At 37.3% G+C, this 16,046-nt stretch overlaps 1 protein-coding gene across 1 annotated transcript in view; it reads right to left on the bottom strand.

Moving 5' to 3' along the window:
* Positions 1 to 16,046, bottom strand: part of kcnq1.2 (potassium voltage-gated channel, KQT-like subfamily, member 1.2) — a 228,019-nt gene that overhangs the window by 154,476 nt on the left and 57,497 nt on the right. The window contains exons 10-15 of the mRNA XM_067436799.1: positions 15,729 to 15,824; positions 12,843 to 12,974; positions 6,558 to 6,693; positions 4,732 to 4,758; positions 2,573 to 2,681; positions 2,119 to 2,187 (exon numbers count right to left, since the gene is read on the bottom strand). Coding sequence (XP_067292900.1) covers positions 2,119 to 2,187; positions 2,573 to 2,681; positions 4,732 to 4,758; positions 6,558 to 6,693; positions 12,843 to 12,974; positions 15,729 to 15,824 — 569 coding nt within the window. The remainder of the gene's footprint in view (positions 1 to 2,118; positions 2,188 to 2,572; positions 2,682 to 4,731; positions 4,759 to 6,557; positions 6,694 to 12,842; positions 12,975 to 15,728; positions 15,825 to 16,046) is intronic.

The following is a 16,046-nucleotide window of genomic DNA, read 5'->3' as shown; positions in this document are numbered from 1 at the left end:
GAATGGGGAGTGGGCTGGCCCGGACTCCGAGCTTCTGCGTGATGATTGGAGGGTCTGTCCGAAAGACTGCATCTCCTTTTGACTGACAGCGATTCTGTACTATAAGGAATCACTGAAGCTATTCGCGCTCAGTCCCATCGCGGATTTCTCAAGTTCAGTCGAAATAAAAACTGCTGCAACCTATTTCTTTGATATTTGCTTGGCGAAATTGCTTATTTTTCATCATACATTTCACACAATTATACACAACATTCCTTGTTTCAGTTTTACAGAGTTTAATATTTTTTTATAGCTCTGCTGGCCATTGAGAGGACACTGGTCAAGTCAGTTGAAAAGACTCCTAGTTGGTACGACAGGGTCAGAGACCATTTTCTTGAAAAGGAACGTAGGGCAGAATTTACTTTTAAATAAATAGACAATTTTATGATGTAGGCCGAAAATGAGCTTCCCCTCTCTGACAGACCAGTAGCCGCCACTGCTCTATAGGTACTCAAGATGGACATGAGATTGACTGAAACTGATTGTTTCACCCCCCCTTTAAACAGCAAAATTACACACTAAATACAGTTGAACATGAAAAAAAAGCAGGTCCTCTTTAAGTCTCAGCTTAAATCCACAAAGATGGAGGCCGATATGAAACCATTGACTGTGATTCACAGATGAAGTCAAAGATCAAACTAACCAAACAATAGACCCAAATGACTTTAAGTACGTCTGGGTGATGTTACATCTATCGAGAGTGACATCCATAGAGGGAAAAACACGCTCAAAATCACAATCTAAAAACACAAAAGTTATACTCATGGAAGAAAATGGATTCTAAAAATCGCTAAACAAATACTAAACTCTATTTTCGGCTCAATTGCAGGTCAAATGAGAAATTTCTTTGATCAAACAGCGCTACACCCAGTTTTACACGTCAGGCCGCCCACTTCCTCTCTCACGCCCTTCCTGTTCTTTATTTCCCCCCTAATATGAGCCTTCAGGGCTTCTCACAGGCCCTAATGAGGGAGATATGCTTTCATTCCTCTTGACAGGCCCACGCTAACACACCTCATCATGGGCGGAAGGAGAGCAGAAAGCGCCCAGTGTCAGGAAAGCACAGAGCACATGCTGAAAGTCACATGAGATGCTTTCACAGGCGTGGCCAGCGGACAAAAACAAGCCCTGCTTGGAAACAGACCTGTGTTTCCAGCAACGCAAATGCTCATCCGGACTAAGTCAAGTCATCTTTATTTCTATAGAGCTTTATACAATACCGATTGCTTCAGAAGCAGCTTTGCAGTGAAAACAGGAAAATAGAGAATCAATGATGCAAACGTGACAAATTTTGCTGCAAAAAGACAAGTGTGTCATTATTCATGCAGCTTAAGTCTGTTCAGTTTTGTTCTCATCAACAATATTACTAAATATTATGTGCCTTATAAATATTTTGGCCTAATGGCCTAAATAAGAACAACAACAAAAAAGTGTAGAAAGATGGGGTTTGGGCAAAGATAATGTCAGTTGTATAATCGTTTTTGTGAATTTGTGAAAGAATCGTTCCTTTGAGTTGAACAGGATCACACAAGGTATTTAACTAAGGTCAACAAATGGAAACTTATTTTAAAGTGTTAAAAAAGTTCAAAATCGCCACAGCTGAGACAGAAAATTGAGAGGATGTCAGATGTAAGGTACAGAAAACAGACAGGAAAGAGACAGCAAAGAGAAAGGGGAAAAAATAGAAAAGAGAGAAGAAAGAGACCAGAAACGGACAGGAAAGAGACAGGAAACAGACATGAAACAAACAGGAAATAGGCAGGAAAAAGACAGGAATAAGACATGAATAAGACAGGAATAAGACAGGAATGAGACAGGAATAAGACAGGAATAAGACATGAATAAGACAGGAATAAGACAGGAATAAGACATGAATAAGACAGGAATAAGACAGGAATAAGACAGGAATAAGACATGAATGAGACATGAATGAGACATGAATGAGACAGGAAAAAGACAGGAAAGAGACCGGAAAAAGACAGGAAAGAGACTTGAATGAGACATAAATGAGACATAAATGAGACATGAAAAAGACAGGGGAAAGACCGGAAAAGACAGGAAAGAGACAGGAAACTGTACCTGGTTGTATTCAGATGCTGAGTAGAAACAGATTCTTCCTCTTTTGCCACAAACGGGCTTCTCAACAGACTGAAAGAGAGAAAGAGGCGCTTTCCTTCATCTCACGGCTGAGGAACAGGAAGATCTTGAGACGTTTCAGAGGGAAAAGGATGAAAAGCTGAGGATGCTTTAAAAGAGAAATGAAACGACAGGGGGAAAGTGGAAAATCCAAAAGCGCCTGTGTGTTTACACCATATACACCAAACTCCTGAACAGAACAAATCAGCCTGCAAACCATCACGGAGCTCGATGGATGGATGGATGGATGGATGGATGGATGGATGGATGGATGGATGGATGGATGGATGGATGGATGGATGGATGGATGGATGGATGGATGGATGGATGGATGGATGGATGGATGGATGGATGGATGGATGGATGGATGGATGGATGATAAACCAGAGTAACTCACTGTGAAGCGTCTGTTACTACAGGCAGAACGATGTCTTCACCGGTGAAGTCCAGTTCATCCACTAGGCTGTTGTTTCGGGAGATGTCGGGCTCATCCGACCTTTTCTTAACTGTAGAGAAAATATAATTATAACATCTCCATTAAAGCACAAACTCAGAAATCATAAAAGATAACAGGTCAGTATGTAGATGAAAATTCTAGGAAAAAGAAAAGTCAAGGAAAGAGACTGAGAAAGTGAAAGAAAGAAAGAGAGAACATACAAAATGGAGGCAAGGAAAAGAAAGAAAGATACCTGGAGAAGAAGGACAGCTTTGAGTGAAAGCCGACCTCGAGCGCTGACGGCCTATTGACATGCAGACAGAAGAAAAAGCTCAAACGAAGATCATGCTGAATGATGAACACACACACGGCTGAGGCAGAACATGATCCAGCGCTGTGGTAGGAACTTATGCACTTTTTTATTGCATAAAGAGTGTGAAAAACTCTAAAACAAAAAGCACTTTAAATGAATGATGCACTTAATTGACTGAAACATTTAGTGCATTATATGTTATGCATGCTAACCAATTAACTTGATAAAAGGTGCGTCACAGATTGCGTTCTTATGCACTATTCTGTCATTTTTAGTAGTGTGAACATTTCAAAAGGAAAACCTAAACTTTAATATCCAGATGATGCTCTTATTAAACTAAAAAAAAACAATGGGTGGATTGTTGGACACTTCATGCACTCGACTCAATAGTTTTCCTCACATCTGGCAAAACAACTATATAAAACTCTTACACTATATATATATATATATATATATATATATATATATATATATATATATATATATATATATATATATATATATATATATATATATATATATATATATATATATATATGTGTGTGTGTGTGTGTATGCGTCTGTGAGATTGTGTGTGCGTGTCTGCGTGTGTCAATGTGTCTGTGTGCATGCGTCTCTGTATGTGTGTTAGTGTGTGTACTTGCTTATTGTACCAAATGTCCCCACAATGTAATATAAACCTGAGATCACCAGCCAGCGGTTCCCACAAAGTAAAAGGATTTATAAACATACTAAATTATGTTTTTGTTTTTTTATAATAAAAATGCAGAATGTTTCCTGTGATGAGTAGGTTTAGGGGCAGTGTGTGTGTGTGTGTGTGTGAGTGTGTGTATGTATTTCTCATAATTCCAGATGATCTGAGCTGCTATTCCCAATGATTCCACTACTCTATACTCTAACTGTCGCCGTTCCACAGGTGGGACGCTTGGCGCTCTTTTTTGGATGGCCTTTTTTTGTATCCTATATTTTATTAATCTTCATAAATTAGGTATCATTTGAAATCTCAAATTTCATCCAGTAAAAACCGTTTTGAAATCAGACGTTGCGTTACCATGGAAACAGTGCTCAAATTTCTTCTAGCAGGCTCCACCCCTAGTGGGCGGTGTCATGTTTCATATTTCAACATTTATTTGAACTACTTTATGATCAAAATATTTTCAAATTTTGACAAAACACATATCGTCGGAAAGGTCAGAGTCTCAAGGTTCTATTTTTTTTTTTTGTGATTGGTGATATTTGGACAGAAATGAACAGGAAAATGCATTAAAAAAAAGCAATCAATGGAATGTGGATAACACCCGATGGCTATTTTTGGTACAGCGGCTAAACAAAACATGGTTTCATTTTTGAGATATCAACTTAAAATTTGGAACAACTTGATTAGATTAATGACTTTTATAGTATTTTATTTTTTTAAATATATATTTTAAATAAAATAAAAAATATTTAGTACAGTATTTTTCTTTTACAGTTAATTTAAACTTCCATAACTTTTTCATACTTTCATATTCTGAATAGTGTTCAATTCAGCATGTCTGTCGAGTGTTTTCTTTAAAACAAGACCAAACTGAGCTTTATATTCCAATGCATTATTGAATTACAGCCATTTAAGTTTGGATAGTTCATTTTCACGTCTATTCTCAAAAGGGTGGGTGATAGTTAATATCCTTAAATTGTCACATTTTGCTAAAATAACATGCGTTTAGTTTTGAAGCGTCTTTATGTTGAAAGCCACATCAACACAACATGCACTTGCAAAAAAGCAGAAGCAGAAAAAACCACAGCGCCACTGATACAAACTTCTCACCTGAGGATCGGAAAAGTTTAGCGATGCCTGCGTGAAGGAAAAACATGTAACCATTCAAACTTAGTGGGACATTTGGTCTAACTTTTCACAACCCAGTCAATTCCCAAAGGATATAAAGTCCCGCTATATTTTTCTTGCTGTATATCTAGTTTCACTCAGGAGTACGTTACATTAGGGGTTGCAAATGCACCTTTTCCTAAATGTTAGAGAGCTTAGAAAACTAGAAGCTGAGACGGTAAATATGCATTCATTCGGCCGAAGGCTTTGATAAGCCAAAATGCTGAACAGGATTTTTCCCTTTCGCAGTTCAAAGGACTGCAGACATGTGCTGCGATTTCATTATCTTTCCCCTCTTCAGCTCTAATTAAGCTTCAGAAGAGAAGTCTCTGCTGGGGACCGTCTGTGTTGATGTGTCTGCTTTTATGATAAAGCCATTTGACAGGAAAACTCATAAAAACAGACTTATTAACAGACCGGTTTAGCAGGGGACCGTTTGAGCACCGGATGCCTTTCACTCACATGTGGAAAATGACATTTATTCAATGCGGAAAAGTGGGTCAGGTCCAAACTTCTTTCCATCCTCTTTATCGCTCAGCGTAACGCTTCCGCTCGATTTATGAGGTAAAAGAATGGAGTATGTAAACGACTGCGGCCTCTTTTGTGTCTTGTTTTCTGGTTGATGAAGTTCACAGGACGCTCCAGTGGAGAAGAAACGTTCAGTTTCTTGGACAGAAGTTGGACATTTTTAGGCTTACGACAGGTGAGACTAGAGCTATCTGTTGAATTTGGCCAGACTTAATAAAGACTTAATAAAATCAAGCTCCGATTTGCCGCGGTCTAATTCATTTAATGGACACGCTTCTCATGTGACAGTGTTAAAAAGAAACATCAGGAACAAGGTCCTCTTCTTAACACTCAACACTTGCTACGTTTACACGCAAAGTCAAACGAATAATCTGTTAATAATTGGATGGAGGACTCAATCAGGAAGAAAACTCTTAAATGTAAAAATAAACCTTTTTTAAATCCACCCACATAAACCTTTGAATCCAAATAATTTCTCAATCAGATAAATAAAAAAATAAAATAAAATAAACATTATCCACATAAACCTTTGATTCCAAATAATTTCTCAATTGGATAAAAAAAAAAAAAAAATTGTATTAATTAAAATAAAAAAACATTAGCCATGTAAATCTTTGAATCCACATACTCTCTCAATCAGATTTGAAAATAAAAATAAATAAATAAATAAAACAATGACAAAAGCACACAATTATTAAAACACAGTAAAATATTTTTTTTTAAATAAAATATGAAATAAAATATAAAATGGCAACAAACACATTTCAAGTAAAATAAAAATAAATGAAAGATAATAGAATATAATTGTTTCAAACATAATGATATTTCCTAAAACGTAAATAAAAACTGAAAATATAAAAATATTGAGTCTCGATCAGACTGAATTGCCGACAAGGTCCGTAAATCTTTGAACCCAAAGACTTTCTCAATCAGATTCAAACACCTGCGTATGTTTATTTACTTCTCGCAAACCTGCACATGGTCAAATATTTAGAGCTTACTTTGTTAAGAATAGATGTAATGCACATGTAAATGAATATTTGAAGTTCAGGGTATATAAACAGAAATGATATAGGATTGGGTTCACTGACTGATTGATGAAAATCAGTGCATGAAAAGGGAGCAAAAACAGTGTCATCAGTGAAGCTTCCAGAAGCAAAGCAAATGGTATTTCAGGAGCTAAAGTGAATTCCAGGTGAAGCGTCACATGATTTATGAATGGCAATGGAGGAGAAGCGTACCTGTGGACTCGTCTGAAAACACCCCGTCTTTCTCATCGATGTGGTCGTAGGTGATTTGCGGGATGGAAAGGGCTCGTTCTGCTCCGGGACCCAGAGAGCCGTTATCACGTTTGGGCTTACGTTTGTATCGCTTGCTCTGAAGAGGCAAGAGTCACAACATTACACAGACTTTTTAAAACAGGGTCCGTACTAGAGATGTCACAATACTCAATATACACTCTAAAAAATGTGGGGTTAAAAAAACAAACAAGTTTTGCGCCTGTCAAACACACGTGATTACTGGACTAAGTAGTCTGACAGCGCTAATACTGTCAAACACACACCAAGTTAACATATACACACACAGTCGGTTATATCTAAAGGGAAAGTAAAATTGCGTGTGTGTATGAGATGCGAGCAGGTCCTGAACACTTGTCCTTAAAGGGACAGTTCACCTCTAAAATTATGTTAATAAAACAACTAAAAACAAGTTATGATTTTAAACTATTTATTTGTATGATAAAGCTGCAAATAAGTATTTGTACTAGGGCTGTGTATTGCCAAGACTCTGGCGATACAATACGTATCACGATACAGGGGTTACGATACGATATATTGCAATATATTGCGATGTTGTAAGAGAGGCAATATATTGCAATATTTCTTTTTTGTGTGTTTTTGTTTATAATTTAAAAGAATAAAGAACACAACCATTAGCCTAAAACACGAGACAACGTATTTTATTTAATTAATACAGTATCATTTATAACACTAATCATATGCAATGTGCAATCTAAGTAAAGGGAAATGTAAAGTGACTGCAGGATTCTTTATGTGTATATGTTTTAAAGGTTCACAGTATAGCAGTGGCTATTTAACACCAGGAAGTGCAGTCCATTTCATGACTGAATGACTGTTTGTTTTATATTTAACACAGTAGCCCCGATCACACAGAACGCGTTTTTGCAGCGAGGGGCGCCTTTTTTGAATGGATTTCGGTTGGCAGAGAGCGTTATGCACGCTGCTTATGCGCCCTCGGCGCCTCGCGTTTTTGAAGGAACGCTGCGAGCGCATGAAGTTGAAAAAAAGTCAACTCTGAGCAGAAAAGCGCGCAACATCATCGCGCTTATTTTCTGTTGTCCAAACGAATGTATGAAGAGGCCGCGGGCCTTCTGTTGTGTTGACCGTTACATTGATTTGACTGACGGGGTTGCCTAGAAACATTAAAGCGCACTGCTCATTTTTGAATGAAAAAACGCTGACCAAAAAAGGGAGTGCAGTGCGCCTCGCGTTTTCGAAACTGAAAAACACGTTCTGTGTGATCGGGGCCTAAAGCTGTTTTCTATAAAGCAGTCTATTGTATAAAGTGCTATTTCAAGTACTGAACTGCAGAGCTGGTGCATCCATATCCACATCGCTATTATCTTTCGTTCTCCTGCCACCGCTGTCAGTTTCGGCATGTGTTTATTTTGTTACTGAGAGGAAAGCGTGCAGTCTTATTCTATCGATATGCTTCTCAGCAGCGCGGGTGACGTCAGGATGTTAAGCGAGCTCTCTGTTTCAATGTGTTTCCCGAGTATTAGATTATAACTTGGCCTATTTTGCAAACAAAATGATTCTTGTCGATTTCCTTAGTGGCTTCTTTTTAGCTGAAGCCAACATGAGTCCACACTTCAGCTCTGTATACTGCAGGAGCGGGATAATGCTATCGTCTTGAGAGCTGGGTTTGCTAATGTAAACACTAGTGATGCACACACTCTTACCTTGCGCTTCTCCGGCTAGAATTCTGTCCCTCAAAGATCTGTTAGTCTGCCTTTAAAATGTCCACCTCCACTCCATTTATTATCCTTAATTATGCACGTTTGAGGTCGTTAGCTGCATAAAGACACCTGTCCACTCTATACAATCAGTAAGAATCCAACTACTAACATGGCCAAGACCAAAGAGCTGTCCAAAGACACGAGAGACAAAATTCCTTCACAAGGCTGGAAAGGGCTACGGAGAAATTGCCAAGCAGCTTGGTGAAAAAAGGTCCACTGTTGGAGCAATCATTAAAAAATGGAAGAAGCTTAACATGACTGTCAATCTCCCTCAGACTGGGGCTCCATGCAAGATCTCACCTCGCGGGGTCTCAATGATCCTAAGAAAGGTGAGAAATCAGCCCAGAACTACACAGGAGGAGCTGGTCAATGACCTGAAAAGAGCTGGGACCACCGTTTCCAAGGTTACTGCTGGTAATACACTAAGACGTCATGGTTTGAAATCATGCATGGCACGGAAGGTTTCCCTGCTTAAACCAGCACATGTCCAGCCCCGTCTTAAGTTTGCCAATGACCATTTGGATGATCCAGAGGTCCAGAAAGTCATGTGGTCAGATGAGACCAAAATTTAACTTTTTGGTCATAATTCCATTAAATGTGTTTGGAGGAAGAAGAATGATGAGTACCATCCCAAGAACACCATTCATACTGTGAAGCATGGGGGTGGCAGCATTATGCTGTGGGGGTGTTTTTCTGCACATGGGACAGGGCGACTGCACTGTATTAAGGAGAGGATGACCGAGGCCATGCATTGCGAGATTTTGGGAAACAACCTCCTTCCCTCAGTTAGAGCATTGAAGATGGATCGAGGCTGGGTCTTCCAACATGACAATGACCCGAAGCACAGCCAGGATAACCAAGGAGTGGCCCTGTAAGAAGCATATCAAGGTTCTGGCGTGGCCAAGCCAGTGTCCAGACCTAAACCCAATAGAGAATCTTTGGAGGGAGCTCAAACTCAGTGTTTCTCAGCGACAGGCCAGAAACCTGACTGATCTAGAGAAGATCTGTGTGGAGGAGTGGGCCAAAATCCCTCCTGCAGTGTGAGCAAACCTGGAGAAAAACTACAGGAAACGTTTGTCCTCTGTAATCACAAACAAAGGCTACTGTACCAAATATTAACATTGATTTTCTCAGGTGTTCAAATACTTATTGTCAGCTGTATCATACAAATAAATAGTTTAAAAAATCATACATTGTGATTGCTTTTTTTTTTTTCGATTATGTCTCTCTCAGTGGACATGCACTTAGGATGACAATTTAGACCCCTCCATGATTTCTAAGTGAGAGAACTTATAATAGCAGGGTGTTCAAATACTTATTTTCCTCACTGTATACTGTAGCTGTCAATCAATGTATTTTGAAGAATATGTAGTTTTAATTTCAGCCTACATTTATTCATTAAATTTCATACTTAAATGCTGCTGTACATCTCTGAGCTGCCACTGTAAATCTTTATATATATATATATATATTTTATATTATACAATACACCAGGAATGTGTACATGTTTTTTTTTTTTTTTAAGTAAAGTTAAGTTTAAGTAAGGGTTTTCAAGTCTTTTAAGTAAAAGAAAGAAAGAATATTGCAATAAAAACATTTTCTTCTTAACCTCTTTCTGTTCCTATCGCCTAAGAGTAGAATAGCAACAAAACAAAAAACGAACCGAAAACCGTGGTTAAAAACCGAGGTGTGTATTAAACCGTGGACTAACTGTATTGTTGCATCCTATATTTTTTGAATCATTTTACTTAAAATACAAATAAATAAAGAGCTAAATATAATTATTTAAAAACATTAATATCAATATTAACCAATACTATAACAACAACAAAATTTAAATAATACCAAAATAAAATTAATGCAAAAATGAATAAAATAATAATGAATAAATAAGATAAAAAATAAAATAATAAAAAGCTAAATGGAATTATTAAAAAAACATATTAAAAATAATATGAATAAAAACTATACTATATAAATAACACTAGTTTGCACTAAACTGAAAGCAACTAATAAAACACTTGATTTATGTTTTCACCCAACTCATATTTCATGTAAAACAATGGCAAATACTCTTCAAATCATTTTACGATAAAGCAAGCAAGTCATACGCGGCATAAGAGACGGGAAATGGTGATTAGTCTCTTTAAACGCCACAAACTCAGAAGAAGAGTGACGTACGAATCCTAAATCAAAAAAACAGAGCCACATTAAATCTCATATAGAATCTGATAAGCAATCGACACAGCGGTTTCAAGAAACTCTTTGTTTCTTCCCACGAGCGGCTGATAAGACTTGCGTAAAAAAATGATTCGTGGGCAAAATCCCACAGATATGAATTTCAAATTTGCCCTTTATTGGAGAGCATCATGAATATGCATTTTGTGAATCTAGAAATTCTGCGGTGACTCTGCAACCTACACAAGCGAATACCTCGGGAGTAATTAATATTAGTCACGTCACACACACAAACACACAACGGCTTCCCACTGGCCTGAATAACTGCTGTAGGGAAATAAATGCAGGCCGGAGGGCTGAATGAGAGGTTTATGAACGGGAACAGTCACACGGCCGCCGCGCTGCCCAATATGTTTGGAGTCAGAGCTACACAAAGATTGTTTTGTTGTTCTTGCGCTACACAAAGGTTTTGCTCCCAGGAGAGAGGCTGCGATGACATCATTGCATTTGACTGCGTCTTTGTGCGGGACAGACAAAAGGGGGGGGCGGTGGGGTCAAGCGGGCGACCGGAGAGACATTAAGGAACCCCCCCGTCCCATGACATCAGGTCTCTCGCCGCGCTTCTCACACCTAAACCTACATCCTGACCTGCTTACTCTTTTATTTCCACGCTGAAAAACGCCCTGTGAAATCCACCGCGGGGTTAAATCCATCACACGGCACACTGTTAATTAAAATGTTGAATGGCAAAAAGCTTCTGGCCCGGTGACAAACACACAAAGTCAATCGAATGCAGTGTTGGGGAAGATAAACTACTCGCTTTGCATCGTCTGAACTAGTTCAATGACGGTCAAACTGTTTTATAATGAGGGGAAATATAGTGCGATACACTACAGGATACTTGTTTTAAAGAGTATTATATATTTTATAATGCTTCACTTTTTTTGATTATTTTTGCAGACACATTTACAAAACACTAATAACACTTTAAAAAAACAAAAACAAATCAAGTCTTGCCCAATGTATTTTCTTGTTGAATATTGTAAACATGTCAAATTAAGGAAGTAAAATTTGTTTAATTTCACGTTTACTCAAAACTGTAAAAGTTTTTGCTAATTACAAACTACACAAAGGATGCATTTATTTGATTATAAATAAAATAAAAAGAGAAACAATTCTAATAAAACTAATAAAAGTGACAAAAGCTCATAACAAAATTACTGAAAACATTAAAACCTGAAAACCAAGCTAATTTAAAATATTAATAAATACTATAATAGCATATAAATAATACTAAAATAACAACAGTTTGCAAATGTATTTACACTGAAAACAACTAATAAAACACTTTAAAACAATTTTAATAAATACTACAATAAATTTAAAATAACTGTTTTCTATGTGAATATATTAAATATTCAGTAAAGTGTAATTTATTCCTGTGATCAAAGCTGAATTTATCATCATTACTCCAGTCTTCAGTGTCACATGATCCTTCACTAATCATTCTCATATGAGGATTTGATGATCAGTGTTGAAAACAGTCATGAATGCTTCATATTTTTGGGGAGAAAATCAAAAATATGGTGATTAAAAGCAGCATCTAAATGCAAAAAAAAAAAAAAAAAAAAAAACGAATCAATGAATCATTTTCTAAACTTATATGAATCATCCAAATGAACTGATTCAGTAAAACAAATCCTCACAACACTACATAAGAGAGAATGCTTGTAAAAAAAAAATCTCGCTGGAAAAGTCTCTGTCACACACTAAATATGCCACATTTAAAGTGGCAAACACATTTCACTTCTGTAATCTGACATATTTCAAACCAGGACCGTGTATTAAAAAGCATTAAGTGCCATCAGAGTGAACTAAAATGAGTCTGACTTAGTAAAAGACAAAGAAAACACTTGGGGGAAAAAGGCACAAAACCCAGCAAAGTAGCCATGTGGAAAATAGTCTGCTATTGGACAAGCTAAAAAGTATTTTACTTCTGCCCAATGTCATCTAAGACGCCCATCACACCCTCTACTGTTCACCTTCGTCCTGCAGGGGCCTTTACATGCATTCTGGGAAACTCACATGAGCCTATAGAAAGGACTTAACGCACAATAAGCCCCTCTAGAAAAATGCTTTCACTGTCTGGGCTTTGCAGTGGCGCGCTACGGAGGCTCAGTCGGGACAATCGACAGGAAGGATCGTGACAATGACCAAAAAAATAACAACACAAAGGGCTTGAAAGACAAGACAGAGACATATCCGTTTGCAGTTTGGGAAGGGAGGGAGCAGGATTGTTTCTCCTCACCAGCCGTCTGAAGTTGCCCGGGCTGGAGTTTTCTGAGTTTATGATGGGGATGTAGTCGCCCGTCAGCACGTACATCTTCCACGTGGCCGGACAGCCGTTGCATTTCTCGCAGGCGTAGCATCTCCACAGCGTCTGAGGTACATATATACAGAGGAGGACAGAGTACACAGCTTCATTACTTTAGTAAAAGTACAGATACCCCTTACAAAATTGTACTCAAGTAAAAGTGCTACAGTCAGATATCCACTTAAAGGGTTAGTTCACCCAAAAATGAAATGTATGTCATTAACTCCTCTCCGTAATGTCGTTCCACACCCGTAAGACCTCCGTTCATCTTCACACACAGTTTAAGATATTTTATATTTAGTCTGAGAGCGTATGCAAGTGTATGCACACTATACTGTCCATGTCCAGAAAGGGAATAAAAACATCATCACAGTAGTCCATATGAGACATCAGTGGGTTAATTAGAGTCTCTTGAAGCAGAGAAAATACATTTGGGTCCAAAAATAACAAAAACTACGACTTTATTCAGCATTGTCTTCTCTTCTGGGTTTGTTTTCAATCCTCAAATAAAGATTCAAACGGTTATGAATCAGCGAATTGATTCATGATTCGGATCGCGTGTCAAACTGCTGAAATCACGTGACATTGGCGATCTCAATCATGAATCAATCCTCATCTGAATCATGAATCAATCCTCATCTGAATCATGAATCAATCCTCATCTGAATCATGAATCAATCCTCATCTGAATCATGAATCAATCCTCATCTGAATCATGAATCAATCCTCATCTGAATCATGGATCAATCCTCATCTGAATCATGAATCAATCCTCATCTGAATCATGAATCAATCCTCATCTGAATCATGGATCAATCCTCATCTGAATCATGGATCAATCCTCATCTGAATCATGGATCAATCCTCATCTGAATCATGGATCAATCCTCATCTGAATCATGGATCAATCCTCATCTGAATCATGGATCAATCCTCATCTGAATCATGAATCAATCCTCATCTGAATCATGAATCAATCCTCATCTGAATCATGAATCAATCCTCATCTGAATCATGAATCAATCCTCATCTGAATCATGAATCAATCCTCATCTGAATCATGGATCAATCCTCATCTGAATCATGAATCAATCCTCATCTGAATCATGAATCAATCCTCATCTGAATCATGAATCAATCCTCATCTGAATCATGAATCAATCCTCATCTGAATCATGGATCAATCCTCATCTGAATCATGGATCAATCCTCATCTGAATCATGGATCAATCCTCATCTGAATAATAAATCAATCCTCATCTGAATCATGGATCAATTCGCTGATTCATAACCGTTTGAATCTTTATTTGAGGATTTAAAACAAACGCGGAAGAGAAGACAATGCTGAATAAAGTCGTACACTGTAAAAAAAATGTTGTTGGTTTTTGTTGGTTTATCTTAAAAAAGTAAGTAACCTGGTTGCCTTAAAATTTTTAGTTTATTGAAATAAAAAATTTGAGTTGATACAATGAAGGACATTTGTTTAATAAATAGAAACTCAAAATATTTTTGTATCTGAACCACATAACATTTTTGATAAATCATGACAATAGCACTATTAGGCATGTTTCACTGCGTCATCAGAAATAAAACACAGATTTACCCAATATGCTTACAAAATCTTTTAATAATATTTTAATAAAGGTTGTCGAATCTTAAAATTTTTTCATTGTATTAACTTACATTTTTTTTAAGGCAAACAGGTAACTTTTTTTCTAAATTTTTTACAGTGTAGTTTTTGTTATTTTTGGACCCAAATGTATTTTCTCTGCTTCAAGAGACTCTAATTAACCCACTGATGTCTCATATGGACTACTGTGATGATGTTTTTATTCCCTTTCTGGACATGGACAGTATAGTGTGCATACACTTGCATACGCTCTCAGACTAAATATAAAATATCTTAAACTGTGTGTGAAGATGAACGGAGGTCTTACGGGTGAGGAACGACATTAGGGAGAGGAGTTAATGACATCAGTTTCATTTAATTTTTGGGTGAACTAACCCTTTAAGTAAAAGTACTACAGTCAGATGTCTACTTAAGTAAAAGTACTGAAGTCCTTGTTTTTAAAAGCACTTGAAGAGTACATTTTCTAAATATTGCATTACTACTGCCACAGCGCTTACATTGATGTACAGGACAAACATCCTAAATGGAGTTATGAAAAATGTTAATACCTTAAAAGTAAAATCCAGTAATTTTCATCTTTTTACCATGTTGCTTTATTTAACGTTTCTCACTTGGCCACAAGGCGGTATCAACAATGGAGACGCTCTGAGAAACCTCTGCTAGAGTTTTAATGGATGTTTTGCTCCCACATTTGAACCTGATTGTGTTAAACACGCCGCATACTCCAGAACATCACGGGTCGGCACATTCCCGGATGGACCTGCTGCGTCTTCATCCTTTGTTTCGTCTCTTATCTAAAAATGACCATGGAGTTAACTTTGGCAGAAAGCTGATTGCTGATAGGCCGTCCCATTCAGTGGCACTGCACAATCCAATCACGCTTGAGACGGAAACAACAAATTGAGGGTTTCCGAGATGTTTTTTTTGTATGTTTTTTTAGTAGTAGTAACGGGTACTTACGGTTATAAATAGAAATGTAGCGGAGTAAAGAGTACAATATTTGCCTCTCAAATGTACTTGAGTAAAGTCATGAGTACTCCCCAAAAATGATACTCGAGTAAAGTACAGATCCCTCAAAGTTGTACACTGTACTCAAGTAAATGTACTCCGGCTCTGCATATATAGCATATTAGGAATGAAATGATCGTTAAACGAGACGTGGTGGCGTTGCAGGAGAAGCGTTCGGTCACCTGTATGAGAGAGGCGGCGGCGGGGATCTGACGGTTGAAATGCTTCTGCCTCTGTTTCTGCTGGACTTTAAGAGCAAAGCCCGATCCCAGAATGCCCTGCACACAGAGGAAGAGCGTTCACATAATCGGCTAACACAAAATAAAGCTTACTATAAAAAAAGAAAAAAGAAAAAAAAAAGAAACTACAATAAATAACAAAATAATCATGAATGATGTTGATAGAGTTTTATACAAATTAGATTTTTTTAATTATAATTATTTTTATCTTAAATTATTATCTGTTATATTTCAATATATATATATATATATATATATATA

The sequence above is a fragment of the Pseudorasbora parva genome, chromosome 25 (assembly GCF_024679245.1).
Source record: "Pseudorasbora parva isolate DD20220531a chromosome 25, ASM2467924v1, whole genome shotgun sequence".
In the NCBI taxonomy this organism is placed as follows: Eukaryota; Metazoa; Chordata; class Actinopteri; order Cypriniformes; family Gobionidae; genus Pseudorasbora; species Pseudorasbora parva.
The sequence above is the reverse complement of the archived record's forward strand: the minus strand, read 5'-3'. Positions and strand labels throughout refer to the sequence as shown.